The 15,753-nt window shown below is 38.8% G+C and overlaps 1 protein-coding gene across 2 annotated transcripts; it reads left to right on the forward strand.

The window, feature by feature from the left end:
• The first annotated feature begins 190 nt into the window (after positions 1 to 190).
• Positions 191 to 13,680, forward strand: mbtd1 (mbt domain containing 1). 2 transcript variants are annotated; one of them, XM_056271396.1, is made up of 17 exons: positions 191 to 359; positions 1,413 to 1,614; positions 1,845 to 1,978; positions 2,097 to 2,211; positions 2,336 to 2,418; positions 2,520 to 2,637; positions 2,731 to 2,865; positions 2,992 to 3,080; positions 3,939 to 4,173; positions 4,291 to 4,346; positions 4,423 to 4,527; positions 4,751 to 4,898; positions 4,974 to 5,056; positions 5,153 to 5,387; positions 7,361 to 7,432; positions 7,907 to 8,074; positions 10,404 to 13,680. In XM_056271396.1, exons 1-17 carry the CDS (start codon positions 339 to 341, stop codon positions 10,520 to 10,522), a joined length of 2,118 nt encoding a protein of 705 aa, XP_056127371.1. In that variant the 5' UTR covers positions 191 to 338; the 3' UTR covers positions 10,523 to 13,680. The 2 variants fall into 2 exon arrangements, with proteins under 2 accessions (XP_056127371.1, XP_056127372.1); XM_056271397.1 differs by lacking the exon at positions 7,907 to 8,074.
• The last annotated feature ends 2,073 nt before the right edge of the window (positions 13,681 to 15,753 follow it).

A 15,753-nucleotide genomic window follows, 5' to 3' on the forward strand; every position in this document is an offset into this window, starting at 1 on the left:
CCCTAGACATAATATACTTAATAGTTATAGTCAATAAATCTGCTATGGCAGCACAAAGTCCGTATTTATTTGATCTGAGATTATTCACCCTCACTAAAACATTTCCTATTACCTTATATGGTGCAAAAGTGGCGTACAGGTTAACCGTTATTGGCTAATATCCCTGCCAATCATTGTAGATCCACGCGCATGCGCACTCGAATCATGACAATTGTTGATAATCAACTGGAGTTATTTTTTGCTTTAGAGTAAATAATTTCAAGCCAGGCCCTTCCCCCCCGGGGGGCTCGCGTACCATACCACACCGAACATAAAATACCGACGTGTATGAAGGGCTAATGGAAAACCCAAGGGATATGGTAAGAAAGAGTTTGTTTGAGCCCGCTTCCTTGATTTAGCGCAGTTAGCGGCTAGCAGTGTTAGCCGTCCTCTTTGTTTTGGTTGTCAGAAACAGATCCTGCTAGTCACACAAACTACAGCATTTACCTCATTTTAATCACTCGTAATACTTTCTATGGCATGTGACTGTTCATTCAAACCAGCTGTCTCGCCAAATGGTGCAAAAACAACTGATTATGTATGTGTTTTGTGCAGCTGAAATATACCCGCAGGCCCATGATTGTGTCTATGTTTGTGTTTATGCTCGTGAATCAAAACATAGTTAGTACTAGACAGTATTTTTGGGGATCATAAACGCGTTAAGGTCGTTTCCATGAAACGTTCTGTTTATGTAGGTTTTGAGGCACAGCATATGTGTATGTTTGTGTTGTGTTGGCTTGTGAAATGACATACATTTTACTTAAAAGGTGGGTTATGTGGATATTAAATGTTATAGATTTTGGTGAACTGGTATTTTAGCAAATGGAAAGGGCATGCTTTTAGATGAAGAAGTGGTCTGAAATTATGCTTTTTGAATTCAGGTTACAGTGGTTTGGACAAATCCTTGTCTGATGCACCAGTCTAGCAGTTCAATATTGAAAAAAAAAAGTAAACCATGAAAATACAGTAAATATCATTAAAAATATGAAATGAGAGTCTTTTGCTCTAGCTATCTCCTTTCTTGAAATGCCCTGTGGGGATATTGGGTGCTGATGATATTGCCCCTTTGTACATGGTATTTGCTTTTTTGTGACCCCTGAGAACCTTCATTTTTATTAATGTGATTTGCTCTGCTTCCTAATTCCCTGCTCATTAAATCGTTGATGAACTAGTATAAAGATTATGGTTATCACTGACTGCAATATTAATCACGCTGTATTATGTCAAAGGTAATTTATTTATTTAACTATTAGGCCTATGGCTGTATAAGTGAGCTTTAATCCTTTTCTTTCTTTGGCCTTTCTTTAATTTGACTATTGCTCTTCTCTTTTTTTCTCCACATTTTCCCCCTCTTCTCACCTTGTCACATGTAGGCTGAGCACACTCCCCGCTCAGAGCGTAAGAGAAGAGATTCATTCGGGATGTTTGACGGATATGACAGTTGCAGTGAAGACAGCAGTAGCAGCTCCAGTTCAGAGGACAGTGAGGATGAAGTCCCCAGCATCCCCGCCAGCCTGCCTATCATCAAAAACAACGGCCAGGTCTACACCTATCCTGATGGAAAAGCTGGAATGGGTTAGTCATGTCCATATACAGTAATATACATTATTTTTCATTTAAACCTGGAAATAAAAAGAACATAGTATACTTTTCACTCCTTGTTATAATTTAACCATGGTTACAATATAACTTCTAATGAAAAATGTTAGGCTACTCCTAACTAACAACAATCATTTTATGGTTTGCTTTTCGTACAGGATATGTTAAATAGTGTGAATATATGATTGATTTTTTTTTTCATGCAGCAACCTGTGAGATGTGTGGTATGGTTGGTGTACGAGATGCTTTCTACTCTAAAACAAAGAGATTCTGCAGTGTATCCTGCTCCAGAAGCTATTCCTCCAATTCTAAAAAGGCCAGTATACTGGCAAGACTTCAGGTAACTACTCATGCACTTAAGAAGCACTTCAAATCAAAAGACTACCTCTGTTGTTTTAGTTTTTTTCTATTTCCATAGCTTTGACATATTGTATTTATTTTTCTTGTGTCCTATCAAGGGTAAACCACCAACAAAAAAGGCAAAAGTCTTACAGAAACAGCCATTAATGGCAAAGTTGGCAGCTTACGCACAGTATCAAGCAAATCAACAGAACCAAGCTAAATCAAAATCAGGTGAATGGGTACTTGTCTAAGTTTAAAGTTTCATTGTGTAATTGTCTGCCTAACTGATTAAAAAAATCACAATCATTATATTTAACCACAACTTTTTGTTCTTTTTGCTGTTTTTCTCATGAAGTGGTTCCTGTTGAAGGCTTTGACTGGGGCCGGTACATTTGTAGCAATAATCTAGTTGGGGCACCAGTCAGCTGTTTCAAACATGTGAGTACAGGCAGAGAATTATTATCATAATTTTTTTTATAATCTTTTGGCTTGTATGTATGTTTTATGAATACTCTGCGTGTGACTTGATAACTCTCCAGGTGCCCATGGGCATGTGCTGGGGTGACATAGCTGATGGGGTGAGGGTGGAGGTCCTCAATTCTGACACAAATCTCTCCACAAAAGTTTACTGGGTAGCAGGGATTGTCAAACTGGCAGGTAATGTTGTAGTTTAACAACTGCCAAGTTCATTTTGCTTTTAAGAATGTTTGATGTATTGAAATTAACTTATTTATTTTCTAAACTTCTCAGGTTTTAAAGCTCTTCTGCGCTATGAGGGTTTTGATAATGACTCAAGCAGAGACTTCTGGCGTAATCTGTGTATCCCAGAAGTCCACCCTGTTGGATGGTGTGCCTCTAGTGGAAAGCCACTGGTGCCTCCTAAATGTATGTAAAACATTAAGCTATTCAAAATTACATAATTAGCAGGTTTTTTTGCTGTTAAAATAGTGTGAACTTGCCATTGCTGAATAGGAGTAATTATAAATTTTAAATATATTTTCAACTTCATAGCCATCCAGCATAAGTATTCTAACTGGAAACCGTTTCTTGTGAAACGACTCACTGGAGCCAAAACTCTTCCGCCGGATTTTGCCACAAAGGTAAGATGCTGTATCCCAGCAGTGACCATAAAGCAGTACTTCAGTAGAGAGACTCTGGAAAAACCTGTAGAGCAAGATCTTCCTGCTATGATGAGAAAATACACCAGGAAATAGTTCCTCACAAAACGGATTAACATGGGGTAAAGGTGTCAGACTGTCTTACTGTAATAAAAGAAGCAGACCTCTTTTGACATTGAGATAAGAGTCAAGTGTAGAGCATATCTACTTTTTGTCATCTTTGTGAAAAAAAGTTTTTATTTCTTCTATTGCTTGTCTTTTTGCAAGTAGCACCCGTAATTAAGTTTATTTGGACATATGCAGGTATATAATTAATCTTCTTTACAATTTCTTGATTTGAAAAAAAAGGACGCATTAAATTGATCAAAAAGCGACATTAAAGACATTTATAGTGTTACAAAAGATTTCTGTTTCAAATAAATTCTGTTCTTTTGAATTTTCTATTGAGAGTAAAATTGTATCACGGTTTCTACAAAAATATTAAGCAGCACAACTGTTTTTAACATTGATAATAATAAGAAATGTTTCTTGAGCAGCAAATCCGCATATTAGAATGATTTCTGAAGGATCATGACTGGAGTAATGATGCTGAAAATTCAGCTTTGCCATCATATTTAAAATTACATTTTAAAATGTATTTTAAAAAAGCAGTTATTTTAAATTGTAACCGTATTTCGCTAAAGTACTGTTTTTACTGTATTTTTTATCAAAATAATGCAGCCTTGGTGAGCATAAGAGACTTCTTTCAAAAACATTTAAAAAAAATCTTACGAACCCCAACTTTTGAACAGTAGTGCACAAGTCTCATTTAAACTGTTTGTTTAAATGTTTAACTTGAAGGTTCACGAGAACATGCAGTACCCGTTTAAGAAACTGATGCGTGTGGAAGTTGTGGATAAGACCCACCTGTGTCGGACTCGCGTGGCCTTGGTGGAACAGGTGATTGGCGGGCGTCTGCGTCTGGTGTATGAAGAGAGCCAGGACGGCACTGATGACTTCTGGTGTCACATGTTCAGCCCACTCATCCACTCCATTGGCTGGTCACGAAGCATTGGACATCGTTTCAAAAGATCTGGTCAGTGTGGGAGTCTGAATGGTTTTAGAACTTGTCAAAGTTGATTCAGCAAACATAACATTTGATGACCTTGTTGTGGCTTATGGATCAAAATGTCTCTAATGTTGCCTTCTGCAGAGGTGATGAAGAAAATGGAGGGTCAGATGGATGCTCCCTCGCAGTTGTTTCTTAAGGTACATTTTTATTCCACTGTGTGTTGGCAGGCGCCTGCTTCTACTTGCTCATGCGTGTCATCTTTTAAACCCACAGGTTAGGGATGTGGATCAGAGTGGGGAGTGGTTTAAAGACGGAATGAAGTTGGAGGCAATAGACCCTCTAAATCTCTCTGCTATATGTGTTGCTACTGTAAGAAAGGTAAAGTTTTGTCATTTTGTCTGATAGATTTAGATGTTGAGTTGTACAACTGCAGTGTTATGAAATAAAAAAAAAATAAAAAAAATTAAGTACATTAAAAATGTATGAAATAGTGATTTTTAATTTGTAATTCAGAGTTGGTGTCATTGGTAGATATAAAAATATATAGAATGGAAATTATGAAATGCAGGTATTTTTAACTGATCATGTAACCTTCTCTCAGGTGTTGGCAGACGGGTACCTGATGATCGGGATTGATGGTTCAGAGGCTGCTGATGGGTCAGACTGGTTCTGCTACCACTCAACCTCTCCCTCCATCTTCCCAGTCGGCTTCTGTGAAATCAACAACATTGAGCTCACGCCCCCAAGAGGTGCGTTTCCTCTCTCTTTCTGCAGCGTGATCTTATGTTACATCATCACTGAATGAATCTGAAACTGCTCCACAGGGTACACCAAACTCCCTTTTAAATGGTTTGACTACCTCAGAGAAACGAGTTCAATTGCAGCCCCTGTGAAGCTCTTTAACAAAGTAAGTTTTCATGCATGGACTGTGAGATAAACATTTTGTCTTGAATTATGCATTGTGGTGCATGCCATTGAATCGTCTGATCTCTCTTTCCCTCAGGATGTACCAAATCACGGCTTCCGTTCAGGGATGAAGCTGGAGGCAGTGGACCTGATGGAGCCACGTCTGGTGTGTGTCGCCACAGTGACCAGGATCGTACACAGACTCCTGCGCATTCATTTTGACGGCTGGGAGGATGAGTACGATCAGTGGGTGGACTGTGAGTCTCCAGATCTCTACCCCGTAGGCTGGTGCCAACTTACTGGCTATCAGCTGCAGCCGCCCGCCGCACAGAGTGAGTGAACACTACAGAAGATTCTGATTGTAAAAAGTTCAAATGGTTTATTAGCAGCAACACTCTATTCTCATATTAATAGTGGGTTTTTTTAATAGAACCGTTCCTTCTACACTTTTTTTTTTTTTAATTGCCTTTTGAATTTTTCTTAATCTTTTTTTCCATTTAGTTTTACACAGCCATTTTCTACTCCTCCTCTGACCCCTAGATTTATACTTTATTGTAGATGCAAATGACCCATGTATGATTGACTGACCTCTGTATAATGGGATTGTCTACTCATTATTCAGGAACCTTCACCTTCAGAGTTGTATGTAATTACTGTAGTTATGCGATTACTAATAATTACTGCATTTCCAAACGTTTCTTCTGTCTATTTAACAGATACAACCAACCAAGCGTCCTTTAACAGAGCACATAAAGGATAACATTAGTCACATGACTTGTGTACTATGCAAGTAATAAATAAGAATAGGCTAATCATTTTAATTATAACAACCATTTATTATATAATATGAAATAATAATCACAATTAGGGCTGGGGCGGTATGGATTTTTTCTAACCGCCGTTGAAAAGCAAGATATTCCCGCGGTATAGCGGTAAACCGCTTTAAACACCCAACCACCCCCCACCCCCCATCCCCCCCCGACTGACTTCCGCGCACTTACCAGATGGCGTTTTTTCTAGACAGACTTTGTTAAATATTTTCACCTACCTCCGAAAAAAAACAAGCACAATTTGAAAGAGTCCAATTTTCATTAAGCTGTAATTTGGCATGAACCACTCACTGAATAGATTTCCTTATTTAAGAATATTCTCAGATACATTCGCATTGAATTCATCATTTTCAGGAGAATACATTATGATGTTGAACGAAATGAAAGATGAACACCTTTTCCAACATGTCTTAATTACAAAAATTATATTCCATATTTATGCTAACATAATATAATGTTATTTTTTATTTAATCTATGTCGATTATATGAAAAGTGAACACCATGAGTAAGATAGGATCATAAGATGGGTCAGACATGATTTTGACCACTTTATTAAGTTTTGTTTTGTAGAAAGCCTTTCTTTAAATTAAATTTCGTTTTGTATAAATTGTATCTTAATTTTAATCACTGTTTCATTAACTAATTGTCTGGAATTATACAAATTTAGCAGACATATAATCAGGACGATGTGGAAGCGACGGTGCGATCTCTTGCGTGTGAACTGGAGCTCGTCTCATATAAATGAACCGAAACTCGTGCGCCCATCGGAGACGGAGTTCACTGCTGATATTCTGAGGATACAACATAGCCAATAGGCTATACTAGGGATTTTAGCCTTTAAATATCTTTGCTGCATGCGCAGTCTCCTTTCTAGGACAGCCAAGAGCTTTCTAGCGTCGCGGCAGCAGCGCCTTGCATCGCTCATAGACCTTAAAACTGATCAAAAAATTAAAAAAACGAAAATTGATCAAAAAACGTTGGTGCGGATGGATGGCGGACAGATGATGAGTTTTGGGCTGCGGTTCCGTTGCGGATGAAATAATAATAGCCCATCCGCGCATCTCTAGTACGTATGTAATGTTATTATGTGTCATGGAACATTGCGCTCCCCAACTCGCGAAAGGTATTTGCTCCATCTTTTGATAAGTTTTGTTTAGAAAACCTTGAATCCATGCCATGTAAGACACACTATCATTAGAAATAATCCATGTCATTAGAATCAATGAATCCATATCATTAGACACAACGTGCACACATGTGCAGGCCAATGTTTTTTGTTTTTTTTTTGCGGTGATGACGGTGACGAGCTTTCCGAATGAGCACTTTTTGTAGCTTTATGCTGTGTCTGCATTTTCTTTTTTAATTCAGAGCAAATAAAAATCTGCTGCTTGATAATTTTTTGTCTATGTATAATGTATTTGCATGTTTTAATGATTGGCTGCATAGAATAACAGCTTGTCCCTTTCGTCCTCAGCCACAAGAGAAGCGCCGCCAAATGTCTCAAAACAGAAAAAAAAGACAGCACAGTATAAAGGACAAAAGAAAAGTGAGTACAATCTCCTTCAATCTTTCCATCTTCTCTCTCTCCTCTCACCGAACACTGATTTGGGGTGCAAAAATGGTCCAGGAGATGTTTCCACTGGTTTTTCTCTGGCTTGGGTCTCGTCTGGTTCTGCTTAATAGTCAGTGGCAGTTGTCATGATTCAGTGGGGTCATGGATAATTACAGACAACTGTAGCCATCAGTGGCACACTCCCTCGGGGTGAGAGATTCTGAGCAAATGTTTAGGAGAGGTCAGGTTTGCAGTCATGATGTTGGGTTCCACATTGCCTTTTCTCTGGGCTTCAGTTTCACAATCACCCTTCTGTCTTGTAGAAATCAAATTAAGTTTCAGAATCAGATCTGAGTTGAAATTTGGGCTCAGCTGGAGGATGGCCTGCAGTGTTGTGGAGTTGAGCTTGGTAGCCTGGGTAACACTAACCCAGTAACTTCGGTAACCACAGTCTGGCTTGGTGTTTAGAGAGGAAGATTCCAGTTGGGAGGAGGCCGATCGGTTTGGGTGGGCCTCTGAGGAGGAGGAGCTTCTCGGGTGATGAAGAGCAGACTCCGCCCCATTACCTGTCCCACTTCTCTGGGTCCGGGCGACCTCCCACCTCAGGTGTAGAGCATGATCGCTCTCTCAACTCAGGTAACTCAATTCTTCATCAGTCAGGGAGAGGGCGCCACTGATCTCATTCCTGTAGAACTTTTCAGGTTGGCCTTCGCGAAGAGTTGCACGTCATCAGGTGTCTGCGTATTATGTGCCTCATACACCATTAACAACAGTTGCATGATAAAAAAAAAGGGTAGTTTTACGTTTGACTCAGAAGTGTGTGCGTGGTCAGTTTCATTCCACACCTTACTTATTGTTTCATTTACCCAAGGATGGTGTGAATTAATAGTTTTGGGATTTTAAAGAAATAGCTCACCAAAAATGTAAATTTTGTTTTTGACTCACCCTCATGTTGTATGAATTTATATGCAATGCAAAAGGAGAATTTTTTTTTTTTTAAAGAATATATTACCTACTTTTTCCCATTTAACACAATAAAATGGGACTTGGGGTGTATTCCAGAAAGCAGGTTATGTATCATACCTGGGTATGTTTAAAGGTAAGTAAGCGGATAACCTCATCTTTCGATTCCAAAAACGGAGTTAACTTTCAGGGTAAGTAGGTAGCCATAGCAACCTACTCTCTGAAGATAACCTGTTCCAGGTGTTCAACGCCCTATTGATGAGGCTCCAGTGGGCGTGACAGATTGCGCATATTTATTAAAACAAGGTAATGTTCATTTTATTATAATATATAGCTATATATATTATAATACATCTCATCTCACACATCGTTGATCTGCATTCATTTCAGACGTTTTTTTATTTTTGCAACAGGATGTTTTCTATGCTATAATGTATTTCTATAATAAAAGACATAAATTATATGATATATCTTACATTTCAAGCAATGTGGAAGCAAAATGACTAAACAAAAAATTAATTTATACAGCCATGTTATCTTTGCAAGCACAGACTGTATTTAGTTCAATCAGTCTTTCTTTTTATTATATAATTAGCATCAAACAAGTTATATAGGTCTTATTCACAGTGATTAAAGATTATTAAACAAAAAGATTGAAAAATGATTGCACAACCACCAGGTGGTGATATGCACGATGTATGTAAATCAGCATTTAATAAAAGAAAAAGAAAGAAGTAGTATGGCTTGCTTTTTCTTAGCGTCCGTTTCCATGGTGACTCGTCGCTCTGTTGAGAATGTCTGGTATTAACCATGAACTTACTCCCGGATACGTTTTTGGAACCAGCATACCTCGAGCATAAGCAAGGTTTGGTTTAATCAACCAAGAGTTTAGGGTATGTTTGTGGTTAAGGTAAGCTTGCTTTCTGGAATGCACCCCTGGTCTGTCAAGCTTCTAAATGACCATTTAAAAAAAGCTCCATTAAAGTGATCATAAGAGTCTTCAGTCTTTTTCAGATCATTTAGTCTTTTTTTATTTATTCATTATAACTAGAAAAGCACATACAACTAAGAAAATGTATATTAATATGGTTACAGAATTGTCACTAGATATGTATGCCATTAATTCTGGAAACAAAATGCCTTAATTTTTCCTTTTTTATTTTTTATACAGCAATCAATAATAACATGGGGAGCCAATTCTCTTAAAGGGACTATTTTGCAGACCATTTACTGTTCAATAGTAGTCTGATCGTATGGGTTTGATGTATACGGCCCACTTTATTTCAATTTAAAATAAGAATTATTTTATCTATGTCTTTAATGAAAAAGAAAGTCTTTCCATCACCTCATATATATATATATATATGTTATATATATATATATATATATAATTTCTATCCATTCTTTAATTATAGTTGGCTCCGGCTTTAACTATTTTCTATATCCTACATTTTCTAAGTCTTTTAAAGCCATTTGTGAGGAACAGACCAAAATCTTAGTTAATTAAAAGTTAATTATGCCAAATGTCCTTAAATGGTGCTATAATAATTTTAAGAGCTACAGGGGAGGATTTTAAGTGAATAGTGAATTAATTTAGTCTGCTTGACAGCACCTTTCACCTTCATTAGAAGGAAAAAATTCTTCTTTTGTGTTCCATGGAAAAAAGAGAGTTGCGGGATGACATGAGAGTAAGTTTAATTTTTGAGTGATCTGTCCCTTTAAACATTGCAGGTAAGTTTTTATTAGCCTACTAAAATACCTAAACCTTGTGTATCGCTGCCTGGTTGATTTCATTATGTGAATGCTGCAACATGCTTCTGATTCTGGCGACTAATATTGAAAAAGTTAAAATGAAAAGGTTTGGTTATTGCAGTTGAGGAGTGTAGAGTTACTTCCTCTTTCCATCCTCTTCATTATATCCGAGTCTAAAGTACTAGTCCTCAGGTGTCCTTCACAGCCAAATTTTATGAACTGTTATTCTTGTCTCGTTTTTATTTTCCAGAGGCCTCGCTGCAGTTAAAAGAAGAGACTCCCGAGATCGACGAGTTCACCTTCTCGCAGGGCATCTCAGACCAGGAGAGCAACGGCTCAGGCAGTTACTACATCAGACAGGAGCCCTGAGCAGCATCAGCCATCACAGAGGCTCACCTCACTGCCAAAAGCACTGGAAAAATCCCACTCTGAGCGATGCACACGAGGCCTGGAAGAAGACACAGTGACTTTCCCTCACACCAGGTCTCTCTCTTTTCGTTTTTTTGTTCCTTTTCAGGTTTGAAAAGCTTGAAGAAAGGACTTCTCAGTCATTGATCCTTGAGAGAAGGTTGTGTATAAATGGTGGATTTTGTTTGAAATGGGGATACTGTTGTTTGTCCTGATGTTTAGTTTAAACAGTTTGCCCAATGGACTTTTTCTCCTCAGTGTTCATTGTACTTGAAGTTTTCTTCCCTCTTTTTCTGTCGTATTCTCCCTTTTGGTGAAAAAAAAAAGTTTTTTTGGGAGGGTAAGATTTCAGTACCTTGTGTGTTTCTTGCGCTGTTTCATTTGTTTTGGGTGGGTGTGCATTTGGTAAGAGTAGTAAAAATCTATATTGAGACAGTATATTCATATATGTATGACATTCATATTAAACACACATATATAAATATTTAAACGTATACATATAGTAGTGGATTGAGGGATGATGGTATTGAAATCAAACCTTACTGGTATGAAGAGTAGACTAATGGAAAACACTCACAATTTGCACTACAGGGATAAAAAGAGGTATATTGGCCTGTAAAACGAGAGTAAAAACCTGCAGCTTTATTGTATTATGTGATTTAGCAAACTTAATTATAGAGGTGGGATGTGCTCAAGTCAAAGTGAAGATTATGATATGCAAAAAAAAAAGATATTATTCTACATTTGACGCCAATCTTTATGGTTATGTTTTTGATTTCGTTCTCAAGAGCCATTTTTGTACGGGCGGTTGAAGTATTTTGTGAGCCGTAGAATAAAACATAAGCAATCACTGCTACCTGAACACTACCTTAATGTCATCTTTGATGTTGACGGCACAACAGAGGATTCTTCTGGAAGACTTTTGCGAGTCACTGAACAATACAGCACCAGCTTGTTTGTTTACCAGCCTCTCTGCTCGTACATCAGCAAGGAAGCGCTTCACATCCCATGCATTTTCCTTAACTCACAGCATTCATTCCAGAATAAAAACATATTTACTACCTCTAACAGAAAGTGTACATTTTGAAATACACAGGATGAGGATTCATGTGGTTCTTCAGCCTCGCTAAGGTTGCTATAGGGTAGTTTTCATGCTCCATTTGAAAGGGTATATTCATTATATTTTATGCAAAAGGCAAATATCCACACTTGGACACATGGCTTATTTCACTTTAAAAGTCTACACATCATTTATATTTGTATCATAGCATGTTATTGACAGAGTTCTTGAAACGGAAAAGAATGTTGTGCAATAATGTCTGTGTTTTATGATGTCTTACTCTGAAAACAAAAATTACAGCTCATAAATATATAGGCTAGATACATTTCTATAGACTTAAAACGAAATGTTCTTACAATATATTGCAAAACTGTGACAATTTTCTAAGAGCTAGACTTGAGCTTTCCCTGTTATAGATCATTCTGAGTGTAAATAACCTTTATAACATCCTATAAAATACATTCGCATAGTGGTTTATCTTAGTATAACTGTAAGCTCTATTCAATACCAGTAAGGTTGTTGGTGAACTCTCAGGAAATGTATCTCATTGACTTCTGCTTTATTTGAAGGTTTGTGGCTAAACGCCTCTAAGATCATCCGATTCGACTTCCAAAACCGCCGTTTTTTTTTTTTTTTTATATTTGAAGCTCCTGAAAAATGTGACCATGTCATTGTTTTTCTCTGGTTCATCTTTGCTTGCATTCGTCAAATGCTGACTAAATTTTGTAAATGGTCACCCACATGTTGTAGTTAGATCCATGTTAAATTATGGTTCACTGTATAAAGATCCAATGTATTTTTTTTAACAGCTGTTGCTTTTTTCTCTTTTGTAATTTACTTTTCTTCCTTCATGGGTTTTAGCAGATGTTCGTACTGAATCATTATGGATTGGTTTATTTTTATTTTTTGTTGTAATTTTTTGGGGGTTGCTTCAGTAGCTGTTGTGTTGTATGCATGTTTAGTTTTACAAATGTAAGGCACTGTCATAAATGTCAAACTGGGACTTTGGCCACATTTTATATTAGCTGCAGCAAACCACATCAATGTTGTCATGTTCATACATATTTCAATGCTTATATTTTTTTCTCTTTATTTTTTTATAATGAATGTTACATTTATTTCCAGTGTCATTTATTTCCCCTCATAAACCCCATCCACAGCATCAGGATTTAGGTACACACTGGTAATGATCACGCATGTCAGCTAAATTACATTTTCTTTTTTTAATAATTATTATAATAACACCAAAATTTAAATTGTTTTTGCAATTAAAATATGACTGTTGAGGCAAATTTAGCTGCTACCCTCAAATGAATTTAAATCAAAACGCACAACTTCACCTTTAAGTAAACACTCTCGTCAGCAGAATTAATGCCTTATCCTCTGTGTTGTTTTTCCACATACGTAAAGCTATTGAGTCAAAAATAGAGAAGCAGAATACAAGATATAAAGAAAAATATGTTGTCCAGTAGAGTGATTATCAGTGCATGCAGCAATGTGAGAATCTTATGAGGGCCAGTGTTTTTTCTGGTCTCGATACTAACACGGGTTTTTGTGACGTTCCCTCTGTCCTCAGTAATCACATCATGGTGCTATATATATATATACATATATATTTGATAACTCATTCATTAGGTCTATTAAAGGAGAATGAAGTCTGTAATTATAAGTTGGAGTGCTGGCAATTATAACTTCAGAACTGTATTTTGGATACAAGTAGCCGAAATCCTTTGTTATAACGATGAAAAAATACAAAAAGAACTAACGTTGACCCTCATAGTACATAGGAGGTGAGGGTGGTGAGTTTGTAACTTTTTTTGATAGAGTCTGTATTTGGTCTTTGCTTTATTTCTAATGATGATGATGTGTGCTGTGATATAGGGTTTGATAGCTTATGTATATAGTTTAACTGTGGGGGGAAAGCTTTTGTTGGTAAAATTTTATGTTAATTTGTTTACAAGCATTTCGAACTGTTTCCGCATGGCTGTGAAAATGTATCTGTTGAATTTGAAAAAAAAGAAGAAATTTTTACACTGAATTAAAAAGGATACTAAACATTTATCTGTTCAGTTATTTTTGTGCTTGGTACTTAAAGCGATAATTAACCTAAAAAATATAATATTCTTTCATTATTTACTTACCATTGTTGTTCCAAACCCATAAGACTTCTATTCATATTTGGAACACAAAGAAGATTTTTTATATTCTCTCATTTTTATCCGTCTATTGAAAGTCCATGAAAACAAACATTTCCAAATTAAAAAAAAATTAAAGACAGCAGTTTCAGACCAGAAGTTGCTTCTGTACTAATTAAACGAGGAACAGTACTGTTTTTAACAGCAGGGTACTGCAATACTAGTTATGCAAGTAATACTAGCTATATACCATGCAACACCATTAAACAGTATATAAATACATATAAATACATTCATAGCAGACAGCCTGGTTATTATTCAAGCCAGCAGTTTCAGACGGAAAGCTGGTTCTGCAGAACCAAAGCCAGCAGTTTCAGACCAAATGTTGGTTCTGCAGAACCATGGTCAGCAGTTTCAGACCGAAAGTTGGTTCTGCAGAACCAAGGCCAGCAGTTTCAGACCAGCAGTTTCAGACCGAAAGTTGGTTCTGCAGAACCAAAGCCAGTAGTTTCAGGCCAGCAGTTTGAGGCCGAAAGTTGGTTCTGCAAAACCAAGGCCAGCAGTTTCAGACCGAAAGTTGGTTCTGCAGAACCAAAGCCAGTAGTTTCAGGCCGAAAGTTGGTTCTGCAGAACCAAAGCCAGTAGTTTCAGGCCAGCAGTCTCAAGCCGAAAGTTGGTTCTGCAGAACCAAAGCCAGTAGTTTCAGGCCAGCAGTTTCAGACCGAAAGTTGGTTCTGCAGAACCAAAGCCAGTAGTTTCAGGCCAGCAGTTTCAGGCCGAAAGTTGGTTCTGCAGAACCAAGGCCAGCAGTTTCAGACCGAAAGTTGGTTCTGCAAAACCAAAGCCAGCTGTTTCAGCTGTATACCATGCAACATTATTAAACAGCATATAAATACATTATTAAACAGAATTCATTCATAGCAGACAGCCTGGTTATTATTCAAGCCAGAAGTTTCAGACTGAAAGTTGGTTCTGCAGAACCAAGGCCAGCAGTTTCAGACCAGCAGTTTCAGACCGAAAGTTGGTTCTGCAGAACCAAAGCCAGTAGTTTCAAGCCAGCAGTTTCAGACCGAAAGTCGGTTGTGCAGCACCAAGGCCAGCAGTTTCAGACCGAAAGTTGGTTCTGTGCTCGCCGCCCCAGTGCCTTTCTTTCCCGAGGTGAATGGAGAGCTTACCAGGTTGTAGACGGCACCTTTCTCTGCCAGAAACTGCCTGAATAGCTTTTCCCCCTCGCTACACCTTGAGGGAGGAGCGGTGAAGGGTTATGAGGCTGTCCCTCCAGTGGAGCAGTCTGTCGTGACACAGGTGCACCTGTGCCCGACGGCCGCTGCATCTGGGGAATCCTTGTCTCCCCTCGCAGGCCTGTAAGCTCGCGTCAGGTTTGGCAGTCAGAGCTTACAAGGCCTGCGGGCAAGCCGCCTCCTCTTTCATTGCATACCATGGCGTTGTTGCAGGTCTATCAGGCCAAAAAACTCATGGACATGCACGAGGGTAGTCTAGACCGTGCGCTCATGAGTGAGCTCCACATTGCTACCGACCTCGCCCTCCGGGGCACGAGTGTCGCAGCATGCGCGGTCGGTCTAGCGATGTCCACATTAGTGGTCCAGGAGCGCCATCGTTGGCTCAGCCTGGTTGAGATGGCGGATGCGGACAAGTTTCGGTTCCTGGACTCCCCAGTTTCCCAGGTTGGGTTGTTCGGCGATGTGGTGGAGAGCTGTACCCAACAGCTCTCCGCCGCCCAGGCACAGACGGAGGCCTTCCGACACATCCTGCCCCGGCGGCCCGCTGCTGCCTTCACCCTTCCGCCGGTGACAGATCCTCCGCCTGCCCGTCGCCGAGGGCGTCCGCCTGCAGCCGCCTCAGCTCCCGCCGGACCATCGCAGCAGTCTACACCCAGGTCTCGGCGTGGAGCCGGCCGCAGGAGGGGCGCCAAGCCAGGTGGTAAGCGACAGCGGAAACGTTGAACCTGGACGGGCCCCCCAGGGATGGAGAAGTTG

Source organism: Rhinichthys klamathensis, unplaced genomic scaffold, assembly GCF_029890125.1.
Source record: "Rhinichthys klamathensis goyatoka isolate OS25496 unplaced genomic scaffold, OSU_Roscu_1.1 h1tg000319l_1, whole genome shotgun sequence".
In the NCBI taxonomy this organism is placed as follows: Eukaryota; Metazoa; Chordata; class Actinopteri; order Cypriniformes; family Leuciscidae; genus Rhinichthys; species Rhinichthys klamathensis.

Excerpts from the sequence above, each read along its gene's own strand:
- mbtd1 (XM_056271396.1), top strand. The coding sequence starts at position 339 with ATGGAAAACCCAAGGGATATG. Across the intron at positions 1,615-1,844 it reads TGATGGAAAAGCTGGAATGG|CAACCTGTGAGATGTGTGGT; the intron begins GTTAGTCATGTC and ends TTTTTCATGCAG. Across the intron at positions 4,528-4,750 it reads GTGTTGCTACTGTAAGAAAG|GTGTTGGCAGACGGGTACCT; the intron begins GTAAAGTTTTGT and ends ACCTTCTCTCAG.